The sequence below is a fragment of the Gracilinanus agilis genome, chromosome 1, assembly GCF_016433145.1.
Source record: "Gracilinanus agilis isolate LMUSP501 chromosome 1, AgileGrace, whole genome shotgun sequence".
NCBI classification, from domain to species: domain Eukaryota; kingdom Metazoa; phylum Chordata; class Mammalia; order Didelphimorphia; family Didelphidae; genus Gracilinanus; species Gracilinanus agilis.
The window spans coordinates 133,772,972-133,797,123 of NC_058130.1; the positions used below are offsets into that span (position 1 = coordinate 133,772,972).

General features: G+C 36.2%; 1 protein-coding gene across 1 annotated transcript in view; it reads right to left on the reverse strand.

The window, feature by feature from the left end:
• The window catches only part of LOC123248576 (phospholipid-transporting ATPase ABCA3-like), a gene marked incomplete at its 5' end in the record, with an annotated part of 354,036 nt that extends 334,764 nt beyond the window's left edge, over window positions 1–19,272 (reverse strand). Inside the window, one exon of the mRNA XM_044677403.1 lies at window positions 19,185–19,272. Within this exon, the coding sequence (XP_044533338.1) occupies window positions 19,185–19,272 (88 nt within the window). The remainder of the gene's footprint in view (window positions 1–19,184) is intronic.
• Between the last annotated feature and the right edge of the window lie 4,880 nt (window positions 19,273–24,152).

Consider the following 24,152-nt stretch of genomic DNA (forward strand, 5'->3'; position numbering starts at 1 on the left):
ACTGCATGAACGCATGGGTCGGGGTGGACATGATTGAGGGTGTAGACTCGAAACTACCACACCAATGCAACTACCAACAATTTGGAAATTGGTCTTGATCAAGGACACATGACAAAACTAGTGGAAATGCGCATCGGCCAAGTTTGGGGGGGGGGTGCGGGGGGGGGGTTGAAGGGGAAAGGTGGAGCATGAATCATGTAACCATGTTAAAAATGAATATTAATAAATGTTAAAAAAAACTCAGAAAAGACTGGAAAATTATTGGAAAGAAGAATTGGTTGTAATGACTTATAAAATAAAAACTTTTCATTATATATGTAAATCTTGGAATTTTTTCACCTCCAAGATGTAATTGGTGAGATTTGTTGTTTAAGGTAAAAGCTTTTGAGATTGCATCTAATATTATTTTTGAGTTTTGAATTCAGGTATAGTTGTCTAATAGATCATTGAACTGTACTCACCATTCAAAAGAAAAAGAATAACTCTGACTCTTACCTGAAGTCAAACAGTGTTTAATCCTTTCCCTGCTTTTTCCTTTCAAAGAAAATTGTTATAATCAAAGCAAAGAGAAATAATAATTGAAGCCCCAGAAATTTGAATTGTGTAGCAATCAAATATGTTCCACTACTTACTTAAGAGACTGGACCCCACCCCACGTTTTTGTTTCAACTGGAGTTACAATGAATCTCTTTTAAGTTAACTCATCTGTATAATAACTGAATATGAATTGGAGTAACCTATTTACAAACAAACAAACAAAAAAAACAACCAGAAATATAAGATGGGGAGGTCAAAAGTTTTGTTTTATTTACACAGGAAATGAACACCTGACAACAGAGAACCTTTCAGGAATAATCAAATATGAAAAATCCAGATGACCACTCTGAAGCCCCAAGTCACCAAAACCCATGATTTGGAGATAAGCCAAAAGAACAGTTCACATAGCAGAACAATCTCTGGAGGTGGCAAGCCTCCTTAGGTCTGATCAATCTTAACTATTAACCCCAGCCCAATTATTACTATTGTTATGGTTCAGCTACCTTGAAAAATGTAACAATGATTTACAGCTGTGTATTCTGGTATTAGATATAATTATTTCTGTGTCAAATGTAAGTTTTCAAATTCTATTTCCCCTTCTTATCTCTATAACTGATCATATTTGTTTCATATATTATACTCCCAAACCTTAGTACTTAGACAAAAATTAACTTCACACTTATTCCACCAGAAGACAGCACAGCATAATAGAGCCACACTTTGCAAAACTTAGCATAAATATCTTACACCAAACACTTATTGCAGATTTAATTAGGAAGAAAAGATTACATACCAAATCATAGTATATTACCCCATCACAGAACATAATCCTTAGTAACATAATAGCATGGACAGTTAGAAATTAAACAAATCTGACTTATAAAGAAGTCAATATTTGCTTGGCTTATGGAACCAAGAATTAGATGCTAACAGAATGAGGCCTAATAAGAATACTTCTCTTAAACTGTGATATGTGATGCTTCGCATAAAGGCAAAAGGATCTTGAGTCTCAACAAAAGCCTAACAATACAACTAAGGCAGTGATGGAAAATCTATATGTGTGTCAGCCCTGACACACATAGCCATTTTCGATGACACGCGGCTGCATGCAGCCACATACCGAGGATGAAACATTTGCAGTAGTATAGTGTAGACACTCTGTGCACTATAGATGACAATTCTATCTACATTAATTTACCTATTTTGGTTTATTAAATACAGTTACATATTACAATTATACATTTTTGTTATTTAAACTATAAATATCATGAAATTACGGTTTTTTTCTCAAAGTGACATACCACCCAAGTTATGCTTGGTTTTTTGGTGAATTTTGACACACCACGCTCAGAAGGTTGCCCATCACTGAACTAATGCTAGGCAAAAAGCTCAAAGGAAAGGCCTTATTGAGATGGCGATCTTAGTACCCCTAGGTTTGGACCACTGATTTAAGGCTGGGTACCCTGGGCAAGAGCTATAAACATTTTCAGCTCTCTATAAACACTGAAGCTGCTGAGACCTGCAAAACAACTTTTCTTCATCTGCCTATGAAAAAACACTATGGTCAGCACACACAGCATATTCTGAGAAACAATCTAAAAAAAGGCCCAAGTAAAAAATGAAATTTTAAAAGTTCCATTTCCAAGTGAATAGAATTGGAATTTAACTTTCTAGCCTTACTCAATCCATACAAATCATACACTCACTTACCCTGCCTTCATTTGTTTAATTTAAAGTAAAAAGGAACAGATGTAGCCCCCAATAGTGAGAATAGGCCCCAGTAAAATCACAGCCATAACCTAAAAGTAGTCAGACACGTAGCTTCCCCCTCTCCCCCACCAGCATGAGAACTTAATTAAATTCCTTCCCAAATACTAAATGTTCTCCCAAAAAATCACTGGTGCAAGAATTCTATGAGAAACTCTGTTAGATGGTTACACACTGACATAATGAATTATTATCCTATAGAAAATTCTGTCTAATCATTACTAAGTTACCATTGTCTGTGTAAAAAGCTTACCTAGTCCCTTAGCCTGCATCACTTTCCCTATAAAAGTAATGTGATCAATACTACTAGGTATGATCAATAAACCTTGCCCCTGATTGACCAGCTTCAGTGGCCCTCCTGACGCATGTCATCCTTCTCACCATATCTCATTCTCCTCACCTCTCCAGGACCCCTGAATGTTTGTCAGTTACCTGACAGCACATGAGCAAAAATTATAGAAAATTGCAACAGTCAGTGTTGAAGGAATTGTGGAAAAGTAAGCACACATATTGTTGGTGGAGTTATGAAATGGTACAGCCATTTCAGAAAGCAATTTGCAGTTCTGCAAATAAAATGATAGAAATATCCCAAGAAAGTCCTAGATAGGAAGAAAGTTCCTATGTACTGTAAAATATTTATAGCAGCATTTTTTGTGATAACTAAGACTTGAAAACAAAGTAGATACCCATGGAGAATAGCAAAACAAGTAGTAAATAAGTGTAATGTAATATCACTGAGCTATAAGAAATTATATGTGTGATTAATACAGAGAATTATGTTAAGATCTATATGAATTAATGGTGAGTGCAGTAAGTTCAACCAAAAAAAACATATACAGCAATTACAACAATATAAATGGAAAGAACTACACACACAAAAATAAAAAATAAACACAATTATAAAGATCAACCAGGATTCAAATGAAGAGATATGAGAAGATACCTCCATCCTATCTCTTCCTGGAGGTGGGAAGTCTAGAGGTATAACTTATTAAACATTTTCAGACTTTTTTCAATGTTTGATCAGTTGTGATTTATTTTTTTTCTCCAAAAAGCACTTCTTGTCCTGTGAGATGGCTCTGTAGAAGGGGAAGAAGGAGAGATACTTGAGAAAATTATGGCAATGTAAGAAACAAAAAATATTAATAAAAGCTTAATTTTAGAAAAATTAATTCACTTCATTTCCTTTCACTTACATTGAAACTATTAAATAACATTGCTAAAAACAGTATGCTAAAAAGCAAGGGAACAAGCATACAGCCCTTCTTCACTCCATTGGTGACTGGGAAAGCATGAGAACACTATCCATTATCCAAAACCCATGTAAGCATGCTATTATGGAACTGGGGAGCAATACTGATGAACTTCTCTGAGCAACCAAATTTTGCCATGATCTTCAACAAACCCTCATGACTGACAATATCTAAGGATTTGGTCAGTTCAACAAATGTTATAGGCTTCTATTCTGCTCCTGGATTTCTCCTGGAATTGTTGGACAGCAAAGACTGTATTCAACATTCCTCATTGGCTACATATATTCCTAACTAACTTCTAACTGCTATGATAATAAAGCTCTTATAAGTTATAAGAATCATCTTCTCATGTATATAAAAACAACTTAACCTTACTGAATGTCTTTTGATTTCTCTTTCTTAGTTACCTTTTCATGCTTCTCTTGAGTCTTCTTTCTGAGAGTCAACTTTTCTATTCAGCTATGGTCTTTTCATCAGGAATGTTTGAAAGTCCTCTTTTTTCATTGAATGCATATTATTCCTTGAGGGATTATGCTCAGGTATATATTCAAGGTAATTAATTTTTGGTTAAAGTCCTAGCTTCTTTGGTGTCTATAATATCATGTTTCAGTGGATTCTTTCAATCTCTATTTTACCCTCTGGTTCTAGAATATCAGAGTAGTTTTTCTTAACAATTTCTTGAAAGATGATGTCTAAACTCTCTTCTTGATCATGGTTTTCAGGTTGCCCAATATTTCTTAGATGATTGCCCTGGGATTTATTTCTAGGTCAGTTGTTTTTCCAATGAGATATTTCACGTTTTCTTCTATTTTTTTTTCATTCTTTTGGCTGTGTTTCTTGATGTTTCAGGGAGTCATTAACTTCCACTTGCCCAATTCTAATTTTTAAGGACTGATTTTCTTCAGTGAGCTTTTGTATCTCTTTTTCTATTTGGCCAGTTCTACTTTTTAAAGAATTCTTTTCCTCAGTGAGTTTTTGTACTTCTTTTTCCATATGGTCAATTCTGCCTTTTAACAAGTTCTTCTCTTCAGTGCATTTAAAAAAATCTTTTTCCATTTGGCCAATTCTGATTTTTAGAAAGTTCTTTTCTTCAGTTGATTTTTGTGCCACTTTGACCAGTTGGCCTATTCTGTTTTTTAGGTACTAATTTCTTCATTATTTTCTTGTACTTCCTTTACCAAACTGTTGACTCTTTTTTCATGATTTTCCTGCATTACTCTCATTTATCTTCCCAATTTTTCTTCTAGCTCTCTTATTTGATTTTTAAATCCTTTTTTAGGTACTCCATTATTTCTTTTTGGGCTTGAGACCAATTCATATTTTTCTTAGAGTTGTCTTCTTCTGAGTTTGTGTTTTGGTCTTATTTGTCACCAAAATAATTTTCCATGCTGTTACTTTTTTCATTGTTTACTCATTTTACAGCCTTTTTCTTTCCTTTTAATTTAAAAAAAATTGTTAATGTTGGGTTTTGTAACTGTGGTGAAGGAAGAATTGTTCCAAACTTCAGATTCTTTGAGCAGCTGCCTTCAACGCTGGCACTGGGGAATCTATCTGCTTTTGGTTCTTCCAAAGTGGTACGATGTAAATTTAGGTTTTGACTCAGTATGAGAGTTATAAAAGTGGTTGTCATTTATAAAATATTAGCCCCTAAGTCAAAATGACTGATAGCAGCTTTTATTTACATGGTAGAAAAAGTAGAAGTGGGAAATGTAGAAAAGAGACAGAGCCTTAACAAACCTACCAGCCCTATGCACTTCTCTGGTGAAGTCTGGCTCAGCCCCTGGCAGGACCTTCCCCAAGCCTCAATCCCCACATGGATTTCTCAGTAACCTCAGCCAGAAGTCCTAGTACTGTCTTCAGCCAGAGTTCCACCAAAGCAGAATGACTCCAAGGAAAAGAGAGTAGCTCTACTCACCACACAGAATCCAAGAAAAGAGTCCCTCCAAAAGCCCAGGCAGGAATATCTTCAAGCCAGAAGAGAGCCAAATCCAGGAAAACATGATCATTTATAGTCCTTTTTCCATGTTATTTCCTGTCTCTCCCCCACTTCACAGGAACCAATCATAGCTTCCAAATTTGCCTAGCATTGCCGGGGAGTGGGGGGGTTGGGGGGGAGGAAGGGAAGGAGGGGAAGGACAGTGTCTGTGGGATCCACCTCTCGTCTTTTGAGGGCGTATACTCTTATCAGAAGGATTCACAAGTTTCTGAGTTAAAAGGATGGAGTTCTCTAAATACTTAATTTAGTTAAGATAAAGAAATTTCCTTTCAAAGGAAAGGTGTGTTTAATATTCTCCTGGCCTTTGCTCTTATCTGTGAGTAACCCCAAGTTCTCTTTTTTTCCCTTGAAAGTGTAACCAGGGTCCCCTGTTCCCCTTTTGCTACAAGTTCTGGGGTGTGCTGGTGCCCCTCCTCACCCTGAGACCACATCCCAGGACTGTCTCCTGGATCTATATATGGGCAATGCAACAAGAGTCTTGCACCAAGAAAGAGCAAAGGGACCACTGCAATTTCCTTTAGAGCAGTTGTCCAATCCCTCCTTACCATTTGTGGCTGACAGCTCTGGAAGCCTTTGCTGCTGATTCAGTAGTACCCAAGGCCTTGTTGCCACAGTAGGTCCTACCTTGGCATGCAGCTTTGTGATCCACTTCTACCCCTATGTGCACTGGATCTTTCTTCATGGTCTTCTAAGTCACTTTGAACTGAAAAATTATTTCACTCCATATTTTTGTGGATTATGTTGCTCCAAAATTCATTTTGAGGTATTACATAGTGTTTTTTGGAGGAGAAATTGGTAGCAATGACAATGGTCTGTCTACCTTTTCTGCCATCTTGGCTTTAAACAACTCAAAGCATTTTTCCCAATTAAGCCATACTTATTCTCCTCTCTCTTTTGCATGCTTTTCACCTTTTAGAATCTGGAAAGAACTAAAAAGGGAATTGTACTTTCCAATTCTTAACAACATTTAACCTACATTTTAAACATTAGTAGCTAACATTCTAATTTGATGGCATTTAAGGCCACTATAGAAAAACTTTGATCTAAATATATTTTAGAGATGCAAAACGGGCAAAGCTCTAAAACTAAGTTCTCCAATTTTTATTATAGTACTTTCTATAGCTTCACACAAGTTTCCCATTTAAAGCCAAACTTCCTTCAAACCTTTCTTTAATCTTTGAAATATACAATTAAAAGTTCTAATCAAATTCTATTTATCTTTTGATTGTTCAAGACATTTCTCAGCCTCAAAATAAAAATAACCTACAAAACTTAATTTGGGGGTTCAATTCAAATTCAATAGAATTTATAATTTCTAATACTCATGATCAATTTCCAATTAAAATTTTAGTTAGTTAGAAACAAATTACTTTTTTAAAATGGAGCAACTGGGGCAGCTGGGTAGCTCAGTGGATTGAGAGTCAAGCCTAGAGACAGGAGGTCCTACATTCAAATCCAGCCTCAGATACTTCCCAGCTGTGTGACCCTGGGCAAGTCACTTGACCCTCATTGCCCACCCTTACCACTCTTCCACCAAGTAACCAATACACAGAAGTTAAGGGTTTTAAAAAAGTAAATAAAAAATAAAAGGGAGCAACTAGGGAAACGAGCTATTTCTATCTCCCTACCACTCTTATCTTCCATTATGTATACCATACCCTTACCCTCCCCTTGCTTGGAGGGCAAGGAGGAGAAGAGAAAAAACACCTTGCTTTACTCAGGGACATACACACATAGAAACACACAAATATGCTTAATACACATACATATATATACACACACACCATGTATACTGGAAACTCTCCCCTTGAAGTGAAAGAGGGCCTGTCAGAATAAACCATGTATGTTTCACAAAGCAAGGAACAGCTAGAGAGCCAGATTTAGAGATTGGAGATTCTGGGTTCAAATATAGCCTCAGACATTTCCTAGCTCTTACCATTCTTCTTCCTTGGAATCAATAGTGAGTATTGATTCTAAGACAAAAGTTAAAGGTTTAAAAAAAGTGAATATATTCCACAAAGAAACAAATGTACAAAATTATTCAAGCACTTAAGTGAACCCTAAATTTGAATTTGAAAAGAGATACTTGGCAGCATCCCAAAGGATGTCAGATGTCAGAATGGATCCAATATAATCCATGATCTTTTTGCCAAACTCTCATTCAAAGAACCAAGAACTCAAGTCAAAAAAAGAGTTCAAATATTCGAGAGTTTGATTACCCATGCAGACATGCCAAGTCCAATCTGGATTAGAACACAATGATTCCCTGCTGGTACCAAGATTCTGGGATCAATCAGCAATTTGGTGGGGTGGGAAACCTGGAATCTCAGAAGGGTCTCCAAAATACATTAACCTGAATAAAACAAAGCTACAAAGTAGTAATAATAAAGAGTCTTTAATGGAGGAGAGCATTATCATCTGGGATCCCTCACCAAAGCATTGGAATATCCACTTGGGACAAGAGGAAGAGCATTCAAATACATTTGGAAGGCACAGTCTTAAGAAGAGATTATGTAAATTGTTTTACATAGCAACCAAAAGTCTATAGATTGGGAGGCAGGGGAAGGTAGAGGACTGGTACATGCCCTCAGACAAAGCTTGGCTCTGGGAATGAAGTAGCCAGAAGATATTCTGCAGATAAAGTCCACAGTGGAGAGATGGGCATGGAGCATTAAGGATTGAATCTCAAGACATCTCATTGACAATGAATCCATTTTTATTTTTTGTTCCATTTTCTTTGGTTTTTATTTAATTTTATTCTATTTTCAGTTCTAAATTTTCTCCTCCATTCTCTCTCTTTTATTCATTAAAAAGGCAAGAAAAATAAAACCCATTACATATTGACAAGCAAAAAAGTCATGAGTCATTTTCCAAGAAACTAACTAAAGACAGTTCTCACTTTACACAAATTTGCATTAGCCTTATACAAATTTGACTTTCTCTAAGGAATTCTGAAAGAAATCCACATTTAAAAAAAACTACCTATGTTAGTTATTGCATAGTGCTGCACTCTCTATTTGCTCCTGTCCTTTGACTCTGATCCATAGGTTTCCCCATCTCACCCCCACCAAAGGGGAAAAAACCCTCCAACAAGTGAAAGCTATATATAACTGATGTGCAGAAAGACTGGGAGGAAAATAGCTGTATCAGGGGCTTGTCTTGAAACCTCTAGCACTGACAGAGAGAACTTTGCCCCACTCCTCTCACCCCACTATGCGCCAGCCTCTGCCTGTCTTTCTACCATTCAAACTCATTTGGGAATCACATAATTGTCCCCAGCTCACATGTCATCCATCCTCTCTTGTCTGTGTCCATGTCCAGCCCCCACATATCTGACTTCTCCCCCATATGTTCTTCCTTCTATTTTTTCTCCGGATTCTGGCCAGGTCCCCACATGGCTGGCCTCAATCACATGTTCTTCTAAATGTTCCTCCTCCTGTCCACTTTTTGGACATGAGAAATGTAAGAATTTGTTTTGCTTTCCTTTTCTTTCCAAATTAGGGGAGGAGGGAAAAAATAATTTTCTGTTCATTGAAAAATGTAAAACTAAATGTAAAAAGAAAAATATTGTGAACAGAACTCAATGTCAAATTAAGTACATATTTCACATTAAAATTTTTAATATGTAAAAATCATAAAATTTACTCATCAGTAAATTTCATGTTTTAAAAAAAACATACCTACCTAAGATATAAAGCTAAATTCCTTACTACTGTGGCACATTAGTTCAAGTTCACTTTTAAATAGCTGAGAAATTTAAGAAACCTTAAGAGAAGACCACACAGAGTGGAGAGCAAGGTTTCACAAAGATACAGGCCTGGGCCTCTAAAGAGAAGTCTGCAATTATGCAGATTCTTCAGGGAATTGCATGATCTCTGAGAAGGAAGTGGACAGAAGCAGTCACAGAGCAGTGGAGAGGAGAACAGTTCCTGGACCAAACTAGAAAAGCTCAAATAATTGAATCTGACAGCAATATATCAGTAGCACAAAAAGGTTCTTGGTTCAAGCAGAAAGGACTGAAAAGAAACAACTCAAATCCACAACAAGGAGAAATAAACTAAAATGTGTACTTTACTGGTACTGTGGTACAGGTTCAGGTAAACAGGGTTCTTTTCTTGCTTAGGGGAAAGGAAAGATCAACTCCAGGGAAGTACTCTTAATTCTCAAGGTCTGTTTGAGTACCTCTAGAAGGCAGAGACCCTTCTATCAGCCAACAAATCACTTCTTCTGTTTCAAGTAAGGTGCTAGGCCCTCAGACCCCAAAACAAGAAAGAACAGATACCTAATAGGAGGATCTCAGGACAGATCAAGCCCACTGAGGAAAGCAGTCATGTTTGCCTGAGATTGCTGGTTAAGTCTGAATCTCTTACACAAAAGCACTGCTACTCTTGATCATCATTAAACCCTGAAACTGCCTTTCCCTAAGAGCACCCAAGAATGTCTCCCTTTTTGTCATAATAAATGAAGATCTAGTCATGGTGCTGTGATTCTTCCTTTCAGTCCTTCTCAGGCATGCTGGCCCCAATCTTTCAGGTCCTTCTTCTTATCTCACTCTTTCTTTCTAGCCACTAGTCTCCCTAGCAGACTAGCTCTTACTCTCCGCAGCTACGATGGCCCTTAGATCCAATCATTCAATCCAATCATCAACATGACTCCAACACATGACTGCAAAACCTGGTGCCTAGAATAAGGTTCATTACCTGCCACAGTTACCTTCCTTTAAGTAGTTCACATTCTACTGTGGGAGGCAACGCTCCAGGTAGGATTGTGGGAGTTTGTATTTTTGACCAGAAGCAACAGAGAGACACTGAAACCAAGAAACAAATTTCTATAATCAGAGCAATTAGTCAAGGGGAGATATGAGCAGTAAGTAAATTGTAAAATGTGACTATTTTCAGTCTAATGTGTAGTCATTCTATATCCCAAATAATCAAGTGAATTGATAGTTGAAGTCCTTGAAACCTGAATGTTCTCAACAACTAAATATGCTTTACGTTAGGCAACTTTAATATATACTGTTCTCTGTATGCAATTGGAAATTACTTACTTAAGGGCATCTGCACCCTACCCCAAGTTTTTGTTTCAATTGGATGATAATTGATTTCTTGTAAGCATATTTATTTATGTAATCACTTAATTGAAATTTTATTTATTGCCTTCATATGGTTTTGCTTATCAACTGTTAGCTAACATAGTTTAAGTATGTGAGTTTTTGTTAATCAATGATTTGTATCAGCTGTCAAGGGCCTGTAGAAACAGCTGTGAAAATGCATGGAATGTTCTTGCCACAGGCTGGCATGGTAGGACCTCCAACTTTAATTTACCACAATTGAAATTTGGATCTTTGACTCAGAATTTTGACCCAGAAATTTCAGTATTTCTTATGGAACCTGAGGTAGAGAAATCTAGCTGCAAAAGTGCTGTTATTTATAAGTTCAAAAACCTGTAATAATTGGCATTGAGATCTGTTTTGTAAAAGATTTTAAGCAGGAACCTCTAAAGCAGTGGTTCCCAAACTTTTTTGGCCTACCACCCCCTTTCCAGAAAAATTATTACTTAGCCCCCTGGAAAATAATTTTTTTTAATTTTAATAGCAATTAATAGGAAAGATAAATGCACCTGTGACCATCACTGCCCCTCTGGATCGCTACAGCAACTACCAGGGGGCGGTGGCGCCCACTTTGGGAATCACTGCTCTAAAGGATCTCTACAAGCAACTTGAATCAAAAGAAGCAAATCTACTGATTCCTGATGTCAAAGGATGGGTTTTTTAAATTCACATAACATCTGAGTTCTGAAATGTTGGCACTGGGGATAAGCTAATATATACAAAGAAACCCAATGTTAATGTTGTTAATTGCTATTATATTACCTTTACTTTCTATATTACTGTACCTACATACTAATTTCTACTGTTCACAAGTTGAACAGGGAACTCAAGATCAGGATAGTAACATATTAGGCCAAAATCCATTTTAACTGGACTGATATTTTGCTTTTGCCTCTCTTCTACCTGCAGTAGAGACAAAAGGGAGATTGGGAACCCACCAACTCCCTTAACAAGGTTAAGCAAAAAGAGAGATCAGAGGTTTACTAATTTGTCTGTTAATCAGGAAGGGCAGGGCAAATCTAACCTAAACTGTCCAAGTTTCCTGCAATATGGAGTAACTGGGACAAGTCAGGTCCACTGAGGAAAGCAACCATGCTTGCCTGAGATTGCTGGCAAGGTCCCAATCTCTCACACAAAGGCACTGCTACTCTTGGCCAAAGGTCATCATTAAACTCTGAGTGCCCCCTTGTTCTGAAGAGTAAAGAAGTCTTTGTAATATCATGACTAAAAGTACCAAAACTGCCTTTCTCTAAGTTATGCAGAAGAGATTAGCTATCACTCTTTCTCAACTTGCTTATGTCTGTAATAACCCTGGTAACAATCTTGTGTGAAGTCATTTCATGAACATTATCCTGTGGGAAAGTAATAGCCCCCAAGATTGTTGTAATGCTTAGTATTTTATTCTCTATAAAAGTCTTTTTGTCACAATAAACAAAGATCATAGCCCCCAGTCCTGGTGCTATGTTTCTTCCACTCAGTCCTTCTCAAAGCATGCTGGCCCCATCATTGCTGTCCTTTTTCTTATCTCACTCTTTCTCTTTAGCTGCTAGTCTCCCTAGCAGTCTAGGTCTCACTCTCCATGGCTGCAATGGCCCTCAGATCTAACCATTCATCACTAGCCACCCACCCATGATGCCCTAGACAGGGACAGTAGCCAGAAACAGCCATGTTCTAATCTGATTCTCTTCAAGCAGCAGGGATCCACTGCCAGCATGACCACTTCTCTCACAAGATTCCTGACCACGAGCCATTCTTTAAGGATGCAAAAAACACAAAACAAGCTTAAACAACCAAGAATATGAAATATGGAAAATGTTTCCCACAATAGGACAAGGAATCAACAGATCACGGTTCCGCCAAACTCCAGAATTCGTAAGTTACATTTTTAAAGGGACAGCACAACATATTGCTAGAAAAAGGGAAACAGTAACAGAATTAACTAAGCACAAAAATCAGGACATAAAAGAATTTTGACTAAGTCTTAGAATAAATCACAAATATAGCAAAAATGTTCCATTCTCAAAAGAAAAACTGCTTTTTTATGCTCACTACCAGATAAGACATTTAAAGGTGCAGTGCCCTAAAAAAAAACCAGAATGGACAGAGATTAAAAGAATTTGTAAGTGCTTTAGCCAAGAGACATTCAAGGATTTTTAACACTCCATGCCAAGAAAAAACAAAAACAGCAGATAATCCCAGAAAAACACTGATTCAGAAGCACCCTCTCAAACCCCTATGTTAAATGTCCTTGATGTTTTAACCCTGTCCTGTCCTCAGTGATTGTGTCTTTCATACTTTTGTGTGCACACAAAAAAAAAATGGGGATTGAGTTAAAAATAAATCTGATTCTCCCTGCCTGAGATTCTCTGGTACATGACAAAGTAAGGTAACCTCTTAAACTTTAAGACTATCTATAACTGATAAAAGATGAAAAAAGGAGGATTTTTACTTAGGATTAATTTCAAAGGTTAATATATATGACTGTGGAAAAACTACTAATGATTTGGAAATGTACTTATGGTATTGTGAAGTAATTCAAGGTTGAAAAGTATTTGTCAAGTTCTATAAAACTTCAGATTAGTTTGATTCTATACAAAACTTAACAGTGAAAGAATTATCTATTCTCACTAGGATTTGACATCAATAATGGTTACAGATTTGAATGTTTTGACATACCTAAGATATTTGAGTCAACTAAAAACTGGGAATATAATGTTTTCTTTAATTATTAATAAATAATTATGGGTAAATAGCCCAACTGGCAAAAAGGATTTTAGTTTGGGAAGTAAACCTTTGATAAGAGCTGTTCTAGCTGCTTGAATAAAGATAAGGTCTAGTGCAATAAGTGTAAAATCCATAAGAATTAATACAAGCTTTCTGAAAGAAATTGTAATGTAATATGGAGAAAATTCTGTATGATCAAAAATTTGAGTCTTTAAATGAGTATGTGGAGATGTTATTTTAATGTATGTATTAGGCAAGCAATAAGTGACATTACAATGAATACTGGAGGAGAAATTTTAAAGCTGTCAATCTGCAAATGTAAAATGACACAGGCTTAAGAGTTTGAAATATTGCAAGAAGGAATTTCTGAATTTCTAAACAGTTGTAATGGGTTAGGATATATGAATTGTTATCAGACTTTGTATTTTGGATAATAACAATTTCATAGTTTAGGGGTAAATGTATTCAAATGCAATATTGTCAGCATGCAATTCTGGGTAAACACAAATGGTATATGAATTTTACTATGAAGAAAAATTGATTCTTAAAGTGAATGGGATAAGACTACATGTAAAGATATGATGTAAATTATATATGTGAATGTTGCAATTTATAAAGGAATTGATAATAGCATGGGACAGAATACCTTATAAAATTGAAGTTAAGTGATGGCAAAAGCAATTCATAGAGTGTTATAGAGGCATAGAATAAGCATATGAAAGACATAAATTAACAATAAGACAAATATATTGTATGAAAAATGTATGTAGCTATGTGGAGGTATCACAAAAATAGACAACATGAATCTACCTGAAGCAGAAGTTTCAAAAAGAGTAAATGTTTTGAGATTAAATTTAAAAGCAAATAGAAGTCAGTGAGAGAATATTACATTGAAAGATCAAGGTAACAGATCATTACAGTCATTATCTAAATATATTTGAAAGTTGTGGAGTTTTTAATTAGAATCCATTGAGAGAAATATAATATGAAGGTTTTTAAACATGCAAATTCAAAAAGTAAAGAGTTAAAAAGAGAAGGTGGTTAGTGAAGGATTTTTTTTCTCATTCCTCACTAATATAAACAAACCAGGAGATAAAGACAAAATAAATTAGAAGACAGCTTTGACTAAGGAGTTTAAAAACTCTCTGCAAACCCATTAACTCTTTCCTGACACACAAGAAGAGAAAAAGTGCCTATAATCATTTTTTACTGGATTTAAAGAACTAAAATAATTTTTTACAGAGTAAAATGAGAGATAAAGCAGGATTTGACAAAAAAATGAAAGTAATGGATTACCTACTAATGAATTGTTTAAATGCATAGAGAAACATAACTTGATAAGAGGCCAAAAACTGGAGATCAGACTCTCCTCACCTCACCCTTCCCCCTGCTTTCCTCTACCCAGATTCCACCTATGTCAGGCTGTGGCTCTAGCTCCACACCTCCTAACCCCTACCCCCACTCCACCTCTGTCCTCCCTTTGCCTTTCTGCTATTTTTCCCCTAAGGCCCCTCCATTTCTCACAGCAGCACTAGGAAAGAAGACAACACTGGCAGAACAGATTATGTTACCAATCACAAATCAAGTTAATTATTTATTAGAATAAGGATTCCACTATTGGCTTTATTACATGGAAATCCACATAAATTGAGAAATAGTATGCCTATGATTTTAATCAAGTAGGACTAAACTATTAATGATTCTTTTAGAGAAGTAAACCTATCTCATCACAAACTAATTTTATTAGAATTTAAGACAGGAAGTCAAAGTTTTTTAATTATCATGGAAAAATAAATAAGGTACAAAAGAATATACAGAATTGACATTTACTGTATAGATAAGCTGAAGGAAAATACAGTTACTTGAAGCAGATCAGAATAAGTAAGCTAAAAATAGAAAGGTTGTTTGAGATTATGAATTTTATATGAATGAAATCAGATTTTTTTTGTCATTTAAGAAAAAAGGTTTGTGGGAATCACATCACTAGGATATTTTCTTTTAAATAATAAAGGGGAAGATGATTAGATCCCCCAAAGACAATGTCATATTCACACTCAAATTTTAATCTTTGATGAGAACAATCTAAATGCTGCTACAAGGCATTTTCATGACTCAAAAAGCAGTCAGGACTATGTTAAATGGAAGGACATTTTAACCAATCAAAGACCCCAACCCACTAAGGAGCAGAGGGGTCAATTGTATTTTTTCAGAGGCAGCTGAGAAATGCAGCCAGCAAGAAGACATCACAGATCAACAACCAGGAGGACAAAAGAAGCAGGCCTGGGATCAAGTCAAAAGCCCCAGCACAATAGAACTTTATACATCATACAGACTCAAGGGCATAAAGTAACATTTGAAATGGTATTTTTGATAATGGTTGTTCTGTTAAGCATGGCAGGGACACAAACAACTATATATTAGGCTCACTTACCACCTTGGATGAGATCTCTGACATATTTTGATAGTATTAAGATTGATAATTCTTTACTACTATAAGTACAAGTTAATACATTGTATAATGACACATAAGCTTTAACCACCAAGACCCCCAGTTACTTAGCTGCACAAGAATATCTGCCAAAGCCTTATTTAAAATTGTAGCCTAAGGAGGCAGCTGGGTAGCTCAGTGGATTGAGAGTCAGGCCTAGAGACAGGAGGTCCTAGGTTCAGAGCCAGCCTCAGACACTTCCCAGCTGTGTGACCCTGGGCAAGTCCTTGATCCTTTTTGCCCACCCTTACCACTCTTCTACCTATGAGCCAATACACAAAAGTTAAGGGTTTAAAAAAAATTAAAATTAAAATAAAATTGTAACCTAAGGCAAAATGGGTCAGTGATAGAAGAACTGGAAATGGAATACAGTGAATGACATAAATTTTCTGTTAGAAGGTATGAATAGCTCTTGCTGCCATACTCCATTCTATAGGTATTGAAGCGATATTAAGGGATTTTTGGAGCAGAACACTCCAGTGACATTTCAATGGACATACAAGATTTATTTGCAGAAACACATTTTATTGAAAGTAATTAGTCCTTAAAGCAAACATAAAAGCAATAGCAGATTCAATACTCAATGTTTTTAAGTCTCAACTTTTTTGGAAAACTGTCTCAGATTCTAGCACATATTATTCTTGTTTTTGTTATCATCATTATATGTATAATTTTTTCCTCTTTCTTACAATTTAATATAGTCACTATTAGCAGTGTTAAGACTTCTGCGCATGAAATATAATTTCCAAAAAAAAAAAGGAGGAAAAATGGAGTACATAAATATGGAGTCCATATATATGGACAAGTCAGGCCCACTGAGGAAAGCAACCATGCTTGCCTGAGATTGCTGGCAAGGTCCCAATCTCTCACACAAAGGCACTGCTACTCTTGGCCAAAGGTCATCATTAAACCCTGAGTCCTCTGTCCCCCCTTGTTCTGAAGAGCAAAGAAGTCTTTGTAATATCATAACTAAAAGTACCAAACCTGCCTTTCTCTAAGTTATGCAGAAGAGATTAGCCATCACTCTTTCTCAACTTGCTTATGTCTGTAATAACAACCCTGGTAACAATCTTGTGTGAAGTCATTTCATGAACATTATCCTGTGGGAAAGTAATACTCCCCAAGAATGTTGTAATGCTTAGTATTTTACTCTCTATAAAAGTCTTTCTTTTTGTCACAATAAACAAAGATCATAGCCCCCAATCTTGGTGCTATGTTTCTTCCACTCAGTCCTTCTCAAAGCATGCTGGCCCCATCACTGCTGTCCTTTTTCTTATCTCACTCTTTCTCTTTAGCTGCTAGTCTCCCTGGCAGTCTAGCTCTCACTATGATGGCCCTCAGACCTAGCCATTTATCACCAGACACCCACACACGTCATTGGGATCCATATCTTTGAGCACTCACTACAAGTCAAGATGGTGCCAAAGGAATGGATGTCTGAAAACTCAGGATCCTCACAGAGCTCTTGTTTATTTTCCATCCTTGACCCCCACCTAATTCCTTTATTGATAATATTCCTCCTCCTGACTTTTGGTCCCTCTTTCCTAAATACACTCATTAAATTTTGTTTCTTCTCAGTTATACTCAATTAGATTTTAGATGGTGACATCCATTGCCATCCCACCTGCCTACACTCTACCCTCACAGACTTGATTAGGGATACCTCAATGTCCCAAGTCAGCCTGAAGAAGTTATACAAGTTGAGACCTTCACCCATTCTTCCCAGGTCTCTAGATTTCTGGACTTTTAGGAGGAGGGAACTCCTTTTCCCAAAAATAAGAGGGGGAAATGTAGTGGGATGCAGAAAACCTATAATTTCCCAGGGACAAATGAAGGACTCCTCAGGAATGCAGTGTGGCTGAAGTACAATGTCCCTGATAACCACTTATAAATGGATAAAGATGACATACTGTTCCATACTTTTGAGATCTGCATACCTCACTGATGGACAATATTCCTAACCTCAGCTGCCCTCCCTCTCCAGTTTTCTGTCCTTATGTATCACATGTCACATGTCACCAACTTTGCCTATAAAAATAGACAAACTAGAATCTCCTATATCTGGGAGAGGCAATATCCATCTTGCCTCCAAATCATTTGAATTTCTAATAAATTTCTTTATTTTTCTAAAGGTTTACTGGAGCCTGGTAATTTCGGTGGGAACTCCTTGAGAATCAGGAAACTGCTCTTCCACAACAAAAGGACTTATAATATCATTCCCTAACATAGGCTTTAGGGAGACAAGATTTAACCTAAATTTAGAGGAAGTTTGTATGACTTTTGTTATCTGTATGTGGTTGGCTAAAGAGCTGTTAACTTTTCCTTATCAGGAAGATTTCTACACACCAGACCTTAGCAGACTGGAGCTAAGACAGATGGAGGTGAGTCAGAAGAAATGAAACTCAGAAACTGGTAGCAAGGAGCATAGCACAACAAAGAATATGTATCCAAAAGAGACAAGAGAAGTTTGAGAGGGACAACAGAGATACCCAGAAGAGCCGGTACAGAAGGCAGGATGAAGTGGTAGGACAAAGTCACAACATAAAAAACAATTACAACTAGCTACAAGTCCAAGCAGAAAGTGCAAGCCAATAGAAAGCAGGTCCAGAGAGATAAGTGGAAGGACAACATTAGAAGGCATCTGGCACGTCGGTATTCTTCTTGTGTCATAGGACTGAAGTGCCTGCAACAATTGTGCCCTAAACACATACATGATCTATTCACATAGCATAGAATGGGGTAAGTCATTCTCCAGATTTATGATACAAATGCTCCATTTTAATTTTTATTTCTATGCTATTTCATCCAATACCTTTGTTTTTAATTAAAGATACCTTCTAGCTTACTAATAAAAGTTAACATCAGCAATATCCTGAGAGTTTTTTTTAAGTGAATATGGAGCCACAGAGTAACATGAACCTTTGGTAGCTTTTCTGTGTGACAAACAAGCTACTCATGTGCCCTTCTTATACCCCCACTATTATATTACACAGTTTAAAGCATCTCACAATACTCACTTTAAAATATATACCAAATTGAATTTGTGTAAATTAGAAAACAAAATTTGTAACCAAGTACTTTTTTTTCAAAAACATAACAAAAGCTACTTAAATGCTACATTTCTAAATGTCATTCCTTTAATCAAATTCTAAAAGATTAGCACATTTTGGCAAAAGGATAAGAACATTTAAAAAACATAAATACCATATGGGTTCCTAGTTAAAAACAAAAGTGGCTATAAACACTTTCAAAAAAGCTATAGATAAACATTTGTGCTTTGGAGGGAAAAAAGGATAGAGTTTTTCTCACCAGGCAATCCTCCATCATTCTCCAAAGGCTGTCTGGGTCCTGTATATGAATCAAGTGGAAAAAGAAGGCGTGTATTCCATCCATCATATGTTTCTCTTCTCTTTTCTCTGTATGTAAAGTTAGGAAACCTTTGGTGGAAGGGAAAGCGCAGGCTATAGCCTACCTAGAGAGTAAAAAAGAAAAAAAACTAAATTATTTAAGATACTAAAATTCAAGGGGAAAAACACTTAGTCCCAAAGTTTAGTTTTATAAAAAAAAGAAATGATGCCTAAGGGTCAAAGTAAGTGTACAAGTGAGCAAATAAAAACTGTTAATATCAAAAAATTTATTTGTCTTGAAACACAACAAATCCAACCACACCCACTGTAATGGATTATGTTCATTTGCTTATGTCATTTTCTCTTCATCTACTAATTAATAGTTCTCAGAATCACTGAACATCAGAGCCCCATCAATCATTACCAAACAGAATGATTGAGTGAATTCTCCAAATATTCCTTAGGTACTCTTATTGGTTCTGTGCTCCTTGGTGCAATATAGGAACCAAGACTCACTGTGCTAGCTACATATAAAATTTTCCTTTTATCCTCTTGCAAAAGGATAATGGATCTGAAATATTGGTCTTAGCCCCTCATCTTAACCATTCTGCCATTCAAGCAAATGAACATATAGATGCTGTCCTATACCAAAACAACAAAGATTTGAAAATCAGCATGCTCTTTCACAGAATTACACAGCTAGAAGAGACTCTGAGAAATCTATTAGTCTAGTCTCCTACTTTAAACCAACCTTTATTGTTGGTGGTCTGCTCACTAGAAGTTCCTACTAATCAGGGATGTTAAATAACAAGACAATATTCTGAAATCTCCTTCTATTCAAATCTTTAGGAACCTGATAGAAATCACACTGAGAAAATAATTAAATGCAGTGTTAATTTAATATAAATTATACCCCTTATTCTGTTTGAAAACCCATTTTGGCTGGTATCACCAGTCTCACCTTTTGACTGCGCACACAAGTCTACTATGGGAGGATGCCAGAGGTCTCATGACTCCCTGGCTGCCAGAAAGAGGTTGGTGCCAAGACCCATGGGACTCTTGGCATTCAGAAGACTGGGCTCTGACCTGGATTGAGATCAAGTCTGTGCAACCAGAGAGACTCAGGAGTGTCATTAATGGCTTTATAAGAGAGAAAACTAGTTTCCTCTCTAAGTAAGTGGGAAGGTCTCTTGGTGTGCCTGAACCGGAGGCTCTTGCTGGTAGCTGCTCTTGGATAGACAAGAATGGCAAACTCAAATTAATTAGGCACAGCTAGAATTATATGATTCTCTTTCTCCAACTTTTATTAATAAATAATTATAATATACAGTCTCCAGAAAATTTTAATCATGACAAGGCAGATGGGCAAAATAGATAACTAAGTAACTTGGAGATCTCAATCACAGGAAAGACTATGTTAAAATAATCAGGATCAGTCAGAATAAGAGAACTTTAATAAAAAATTCTCACCTTAATTGGCAGCTGTTCACTTTGGTTTTGGAAGACATGATCAAAAATAACTGTACACAAAATTAAGTCTGTTATGTTGAATAAAACTTCATATGAAGAAAATCCATTAGCTGAAATAGAAGTCAAGCAGTGAATTAAAAAATGTCCAATCATTTCTTTTACCTAAGGGGAAAAAAAAGTAGCAACCTATTTTACAAGTACAGTAAATAGCAAACTTCAAAGCAATCTGAGGCTCTGTAAATTTTTTTCCTCCACTAGTTCTTCCCTTGGGAAAAGTGATAATAATCATGGCTATCAAAATAGATATGCACCTGCTTTATTTCAACCTAATTTCATACCTGAGAAAAAAAGTCATATTAAATATTCCTTCAACTAATTCTATATCTTAAGCTTCTGGTTTCCTTTCATCCTATAGTAAGCTGCTAAAAGATAAAGGAAGGAAAAGGAATGAGTATTTATTAAGTGTGCACTGTTGTTGCTGTAGAGTCAGTTTAGACATGTTCAAATCCTTATGACCTCATTCGAGGTTTTATTGGCAAATATACTGGAATAACCTGCCATTTCCTACAGATGAAGAAACTGAAGCAAACAGGATTATGTGACTTGCCCAAGGTCACACACCTAGTAAGTATCCAAGACTTCCTGATTCCTGTCTCAGTATTCAGTATTTTACAAAAATTCTCTCATTTAATCTTAACTGTAAGGTAAGTTCTATTATGACCCCCACTTTACAGTTGAAAAGACTAAGGCAGACAGCAGTTAAGTGACTTGTCCAGAATCAAACAGCTAGTAAATATCTGAGATAGGATTTGAACTCATGTCTTCCTAACTCCCAGGAAGGCCTAGGAAGCTCTATCCACAATGCCACCTAGCTGCCTGAAGAGTTTACTAGTATTACTTAGTGGTAGTAAAAGAACTTTTGTTCCTTTAGAATAAATTACAATAAATTTATGTTCAAAATGGAAATAAAACACCAAAATAGTTGACCTGAAAGTAAACTAATTAGAAGAATCCAGCAGGGCAAAGAATATTACAAATTTCCTCCAAAAAGAACATTAATCCAAGGATTTCTGCTAAAAACTACCCAAATTAAATTCTAGTTTTGCAATGTAGACAAATGACCATAGAGAATAGAGTTCATCCACTTCAGATACATTTATGACCTAATTTTTAATTTGTTGTCAGAAATGCTAATAATCTTTTGTCCCAGAGTTCATTGAGAGACTTCTAAAGTGAATGCTCAAGAAGTCAAGAGTCAAGAAATCAAAAAGTGATTTTTCTGCATATAAGATGGCATATGTGGGTAAAAGACAGAGGCACAGGGACTCAGAAACAGATTCTAACAAAATAGAAGATCCTAAGGATCAAAAATAAAACCAAAAAAATGTTAAAGTGTAGTAAAACATTCTCCATTTTGAAAAAGTTTCTAGGACTTCCAGTGACTCAAATGTATATGAAAAGACCAAAATAGACAATGAATTTGTTTCAGAGCAGAAATTGCCTCAAATACCATTTTCCCCAGGCATTCATTTGCATAAGTCCTAATAGGAACCTAAGAAATGAACTGTAATAATTATCATAAGCTAGGAAGTAGTCCCTCAGGGAAGGAATTCGGGTATCCTGGAAGGGCTAGAAGTGAACTTAATTATATCCCATAGTGGTGAATTCACTAGTTATCCACAAATTAAAGCTATGCACACAGAAATTGGGTGGACTTTGTAAATATAGCCATGTCATTTGAAAATATTCATTTCTAGCACTGTACTACTCCTACAACTTTCATTATGCTATTTTTTTCCCTCAAAACTCTTGCCTCTGTCTTAGTATCTATTCTAAAACAGAAGAGTAGCAAGGGCTAGGCAATCAGTTAAGTGACTTGCCCAGAGACACATAGTTGGGAAGTGTCTGAGGTCACATGTGAACCCAAGTCCTCCTAACTCCAGGCCTGGTTCTCTATCTATTGAGCTACCAACTTCCCTGTTATTGTACTATTTTTTTTTAAAGAAAAGTTCCAAACAAGATATATCCTTTTTACTCGTGCCTGAATAGTGTATCATTGCTAAAAGTTCCTCCTATTTTAAACTGCAAGATTCATGAGATCTATCTAGCAAGTAATTTATTTTTAAAACACACAGGTTGTAAGTAAATTATATATATACATATACATATATATGTGTATGTATAGATGAGATAGCATATATATATGCTATCTCATCTCTTGAGTATCATCTTCCCATTTTCTTTAGGAAGCCTTTCCAAGCTTCTTTTAATTTTAGTTACTTTTCTTTATTATTTTCTATTTCTACAATGAGTCATAGAATTACAGCATTAAGAGTAGTTACCCATGTACCCATTCCTAGAACTGAATGTAGCTCTCACATCTATTGTGACCTACTTTGCAAATGTGTTCAAGTGTGAAAGTCTGATATGGGGTGTGGGGCATATAGAGGGTCTACATTCAAAACACCCTAAAGGGAAACAACAATGGGCTACTAACTAGGGAGGCAGAAAGAAGGGCATGAGCTAGTGGTCAAAATATATGAGTGTTGGAAAACAACTAGCACCTCTGGTTTGCTAAGCCCTTTTCGGGGCTTCTAATCCACATTTGATGTCCCTTTGGTACTAAACTCTCGCCTGTGATCCCAAGAAGCTGGAGTATGTGCAGTGGCCACATCCCATTAAACCATCTTGACAGATGGGCTAACTCAGATTAAGGATAATCAATGGGCCACAAGTCCATCAGTGAGTTGGGGAAGGTTCTACCCCAAGCATGTAAAGACTTCCCCAGGTGGAAAAAAATGGATTATTCAATGATATAGAGTATTTTCAAGTATTATTGATGAAAAGACCAGAGCTGAATAGAAAATTGACTCTCAAATATAAATATAATATAAATATAAATATAAAAAGATAAACAAGAAAGATAAATCAAAAGAGATTCTGTAAGGTTAAACTGTTTCTATCCCTACATGGGAAAATGATACTTGTAACTCCTAAGAACTTTATCATTATTAGGGCAGTTAGATGGGAGGGCAAGGGTGTGGGTTGAATTTGATGAGATAACATCTAAAAAAATAAACCTAATGGGTGAGAAAGAGAAATCTACTAGGAGAAGGAGGAGGAAGAGATAAAAATGAGTAAATTATCTCAAGCAAAAGAGGTAGGAGGGGAAGAATGGTGAAGTGGGAAAGGGAGTGTTTGAACCTTACTCTCATTGGAATTGGCTCAAAGAGGAAAGAACATATACAATCAGTTGAGTATAGAAATTTACATTACCTTTCAGGAAAGTAGGAAGGGAAGAGGATAAGCGAAGGGGGTGAGGCTGACAGAAGGGAGGGCAACTGGGGGAAGTGGTAAAAACACTTTTGAGGATGGACAGGGTGAAAAGAGAGAGAGTAGGATAAATGGGGTGGGGTGTGGAATAGGATAGATTGTAATATACAGTAATCATAATAGGCTC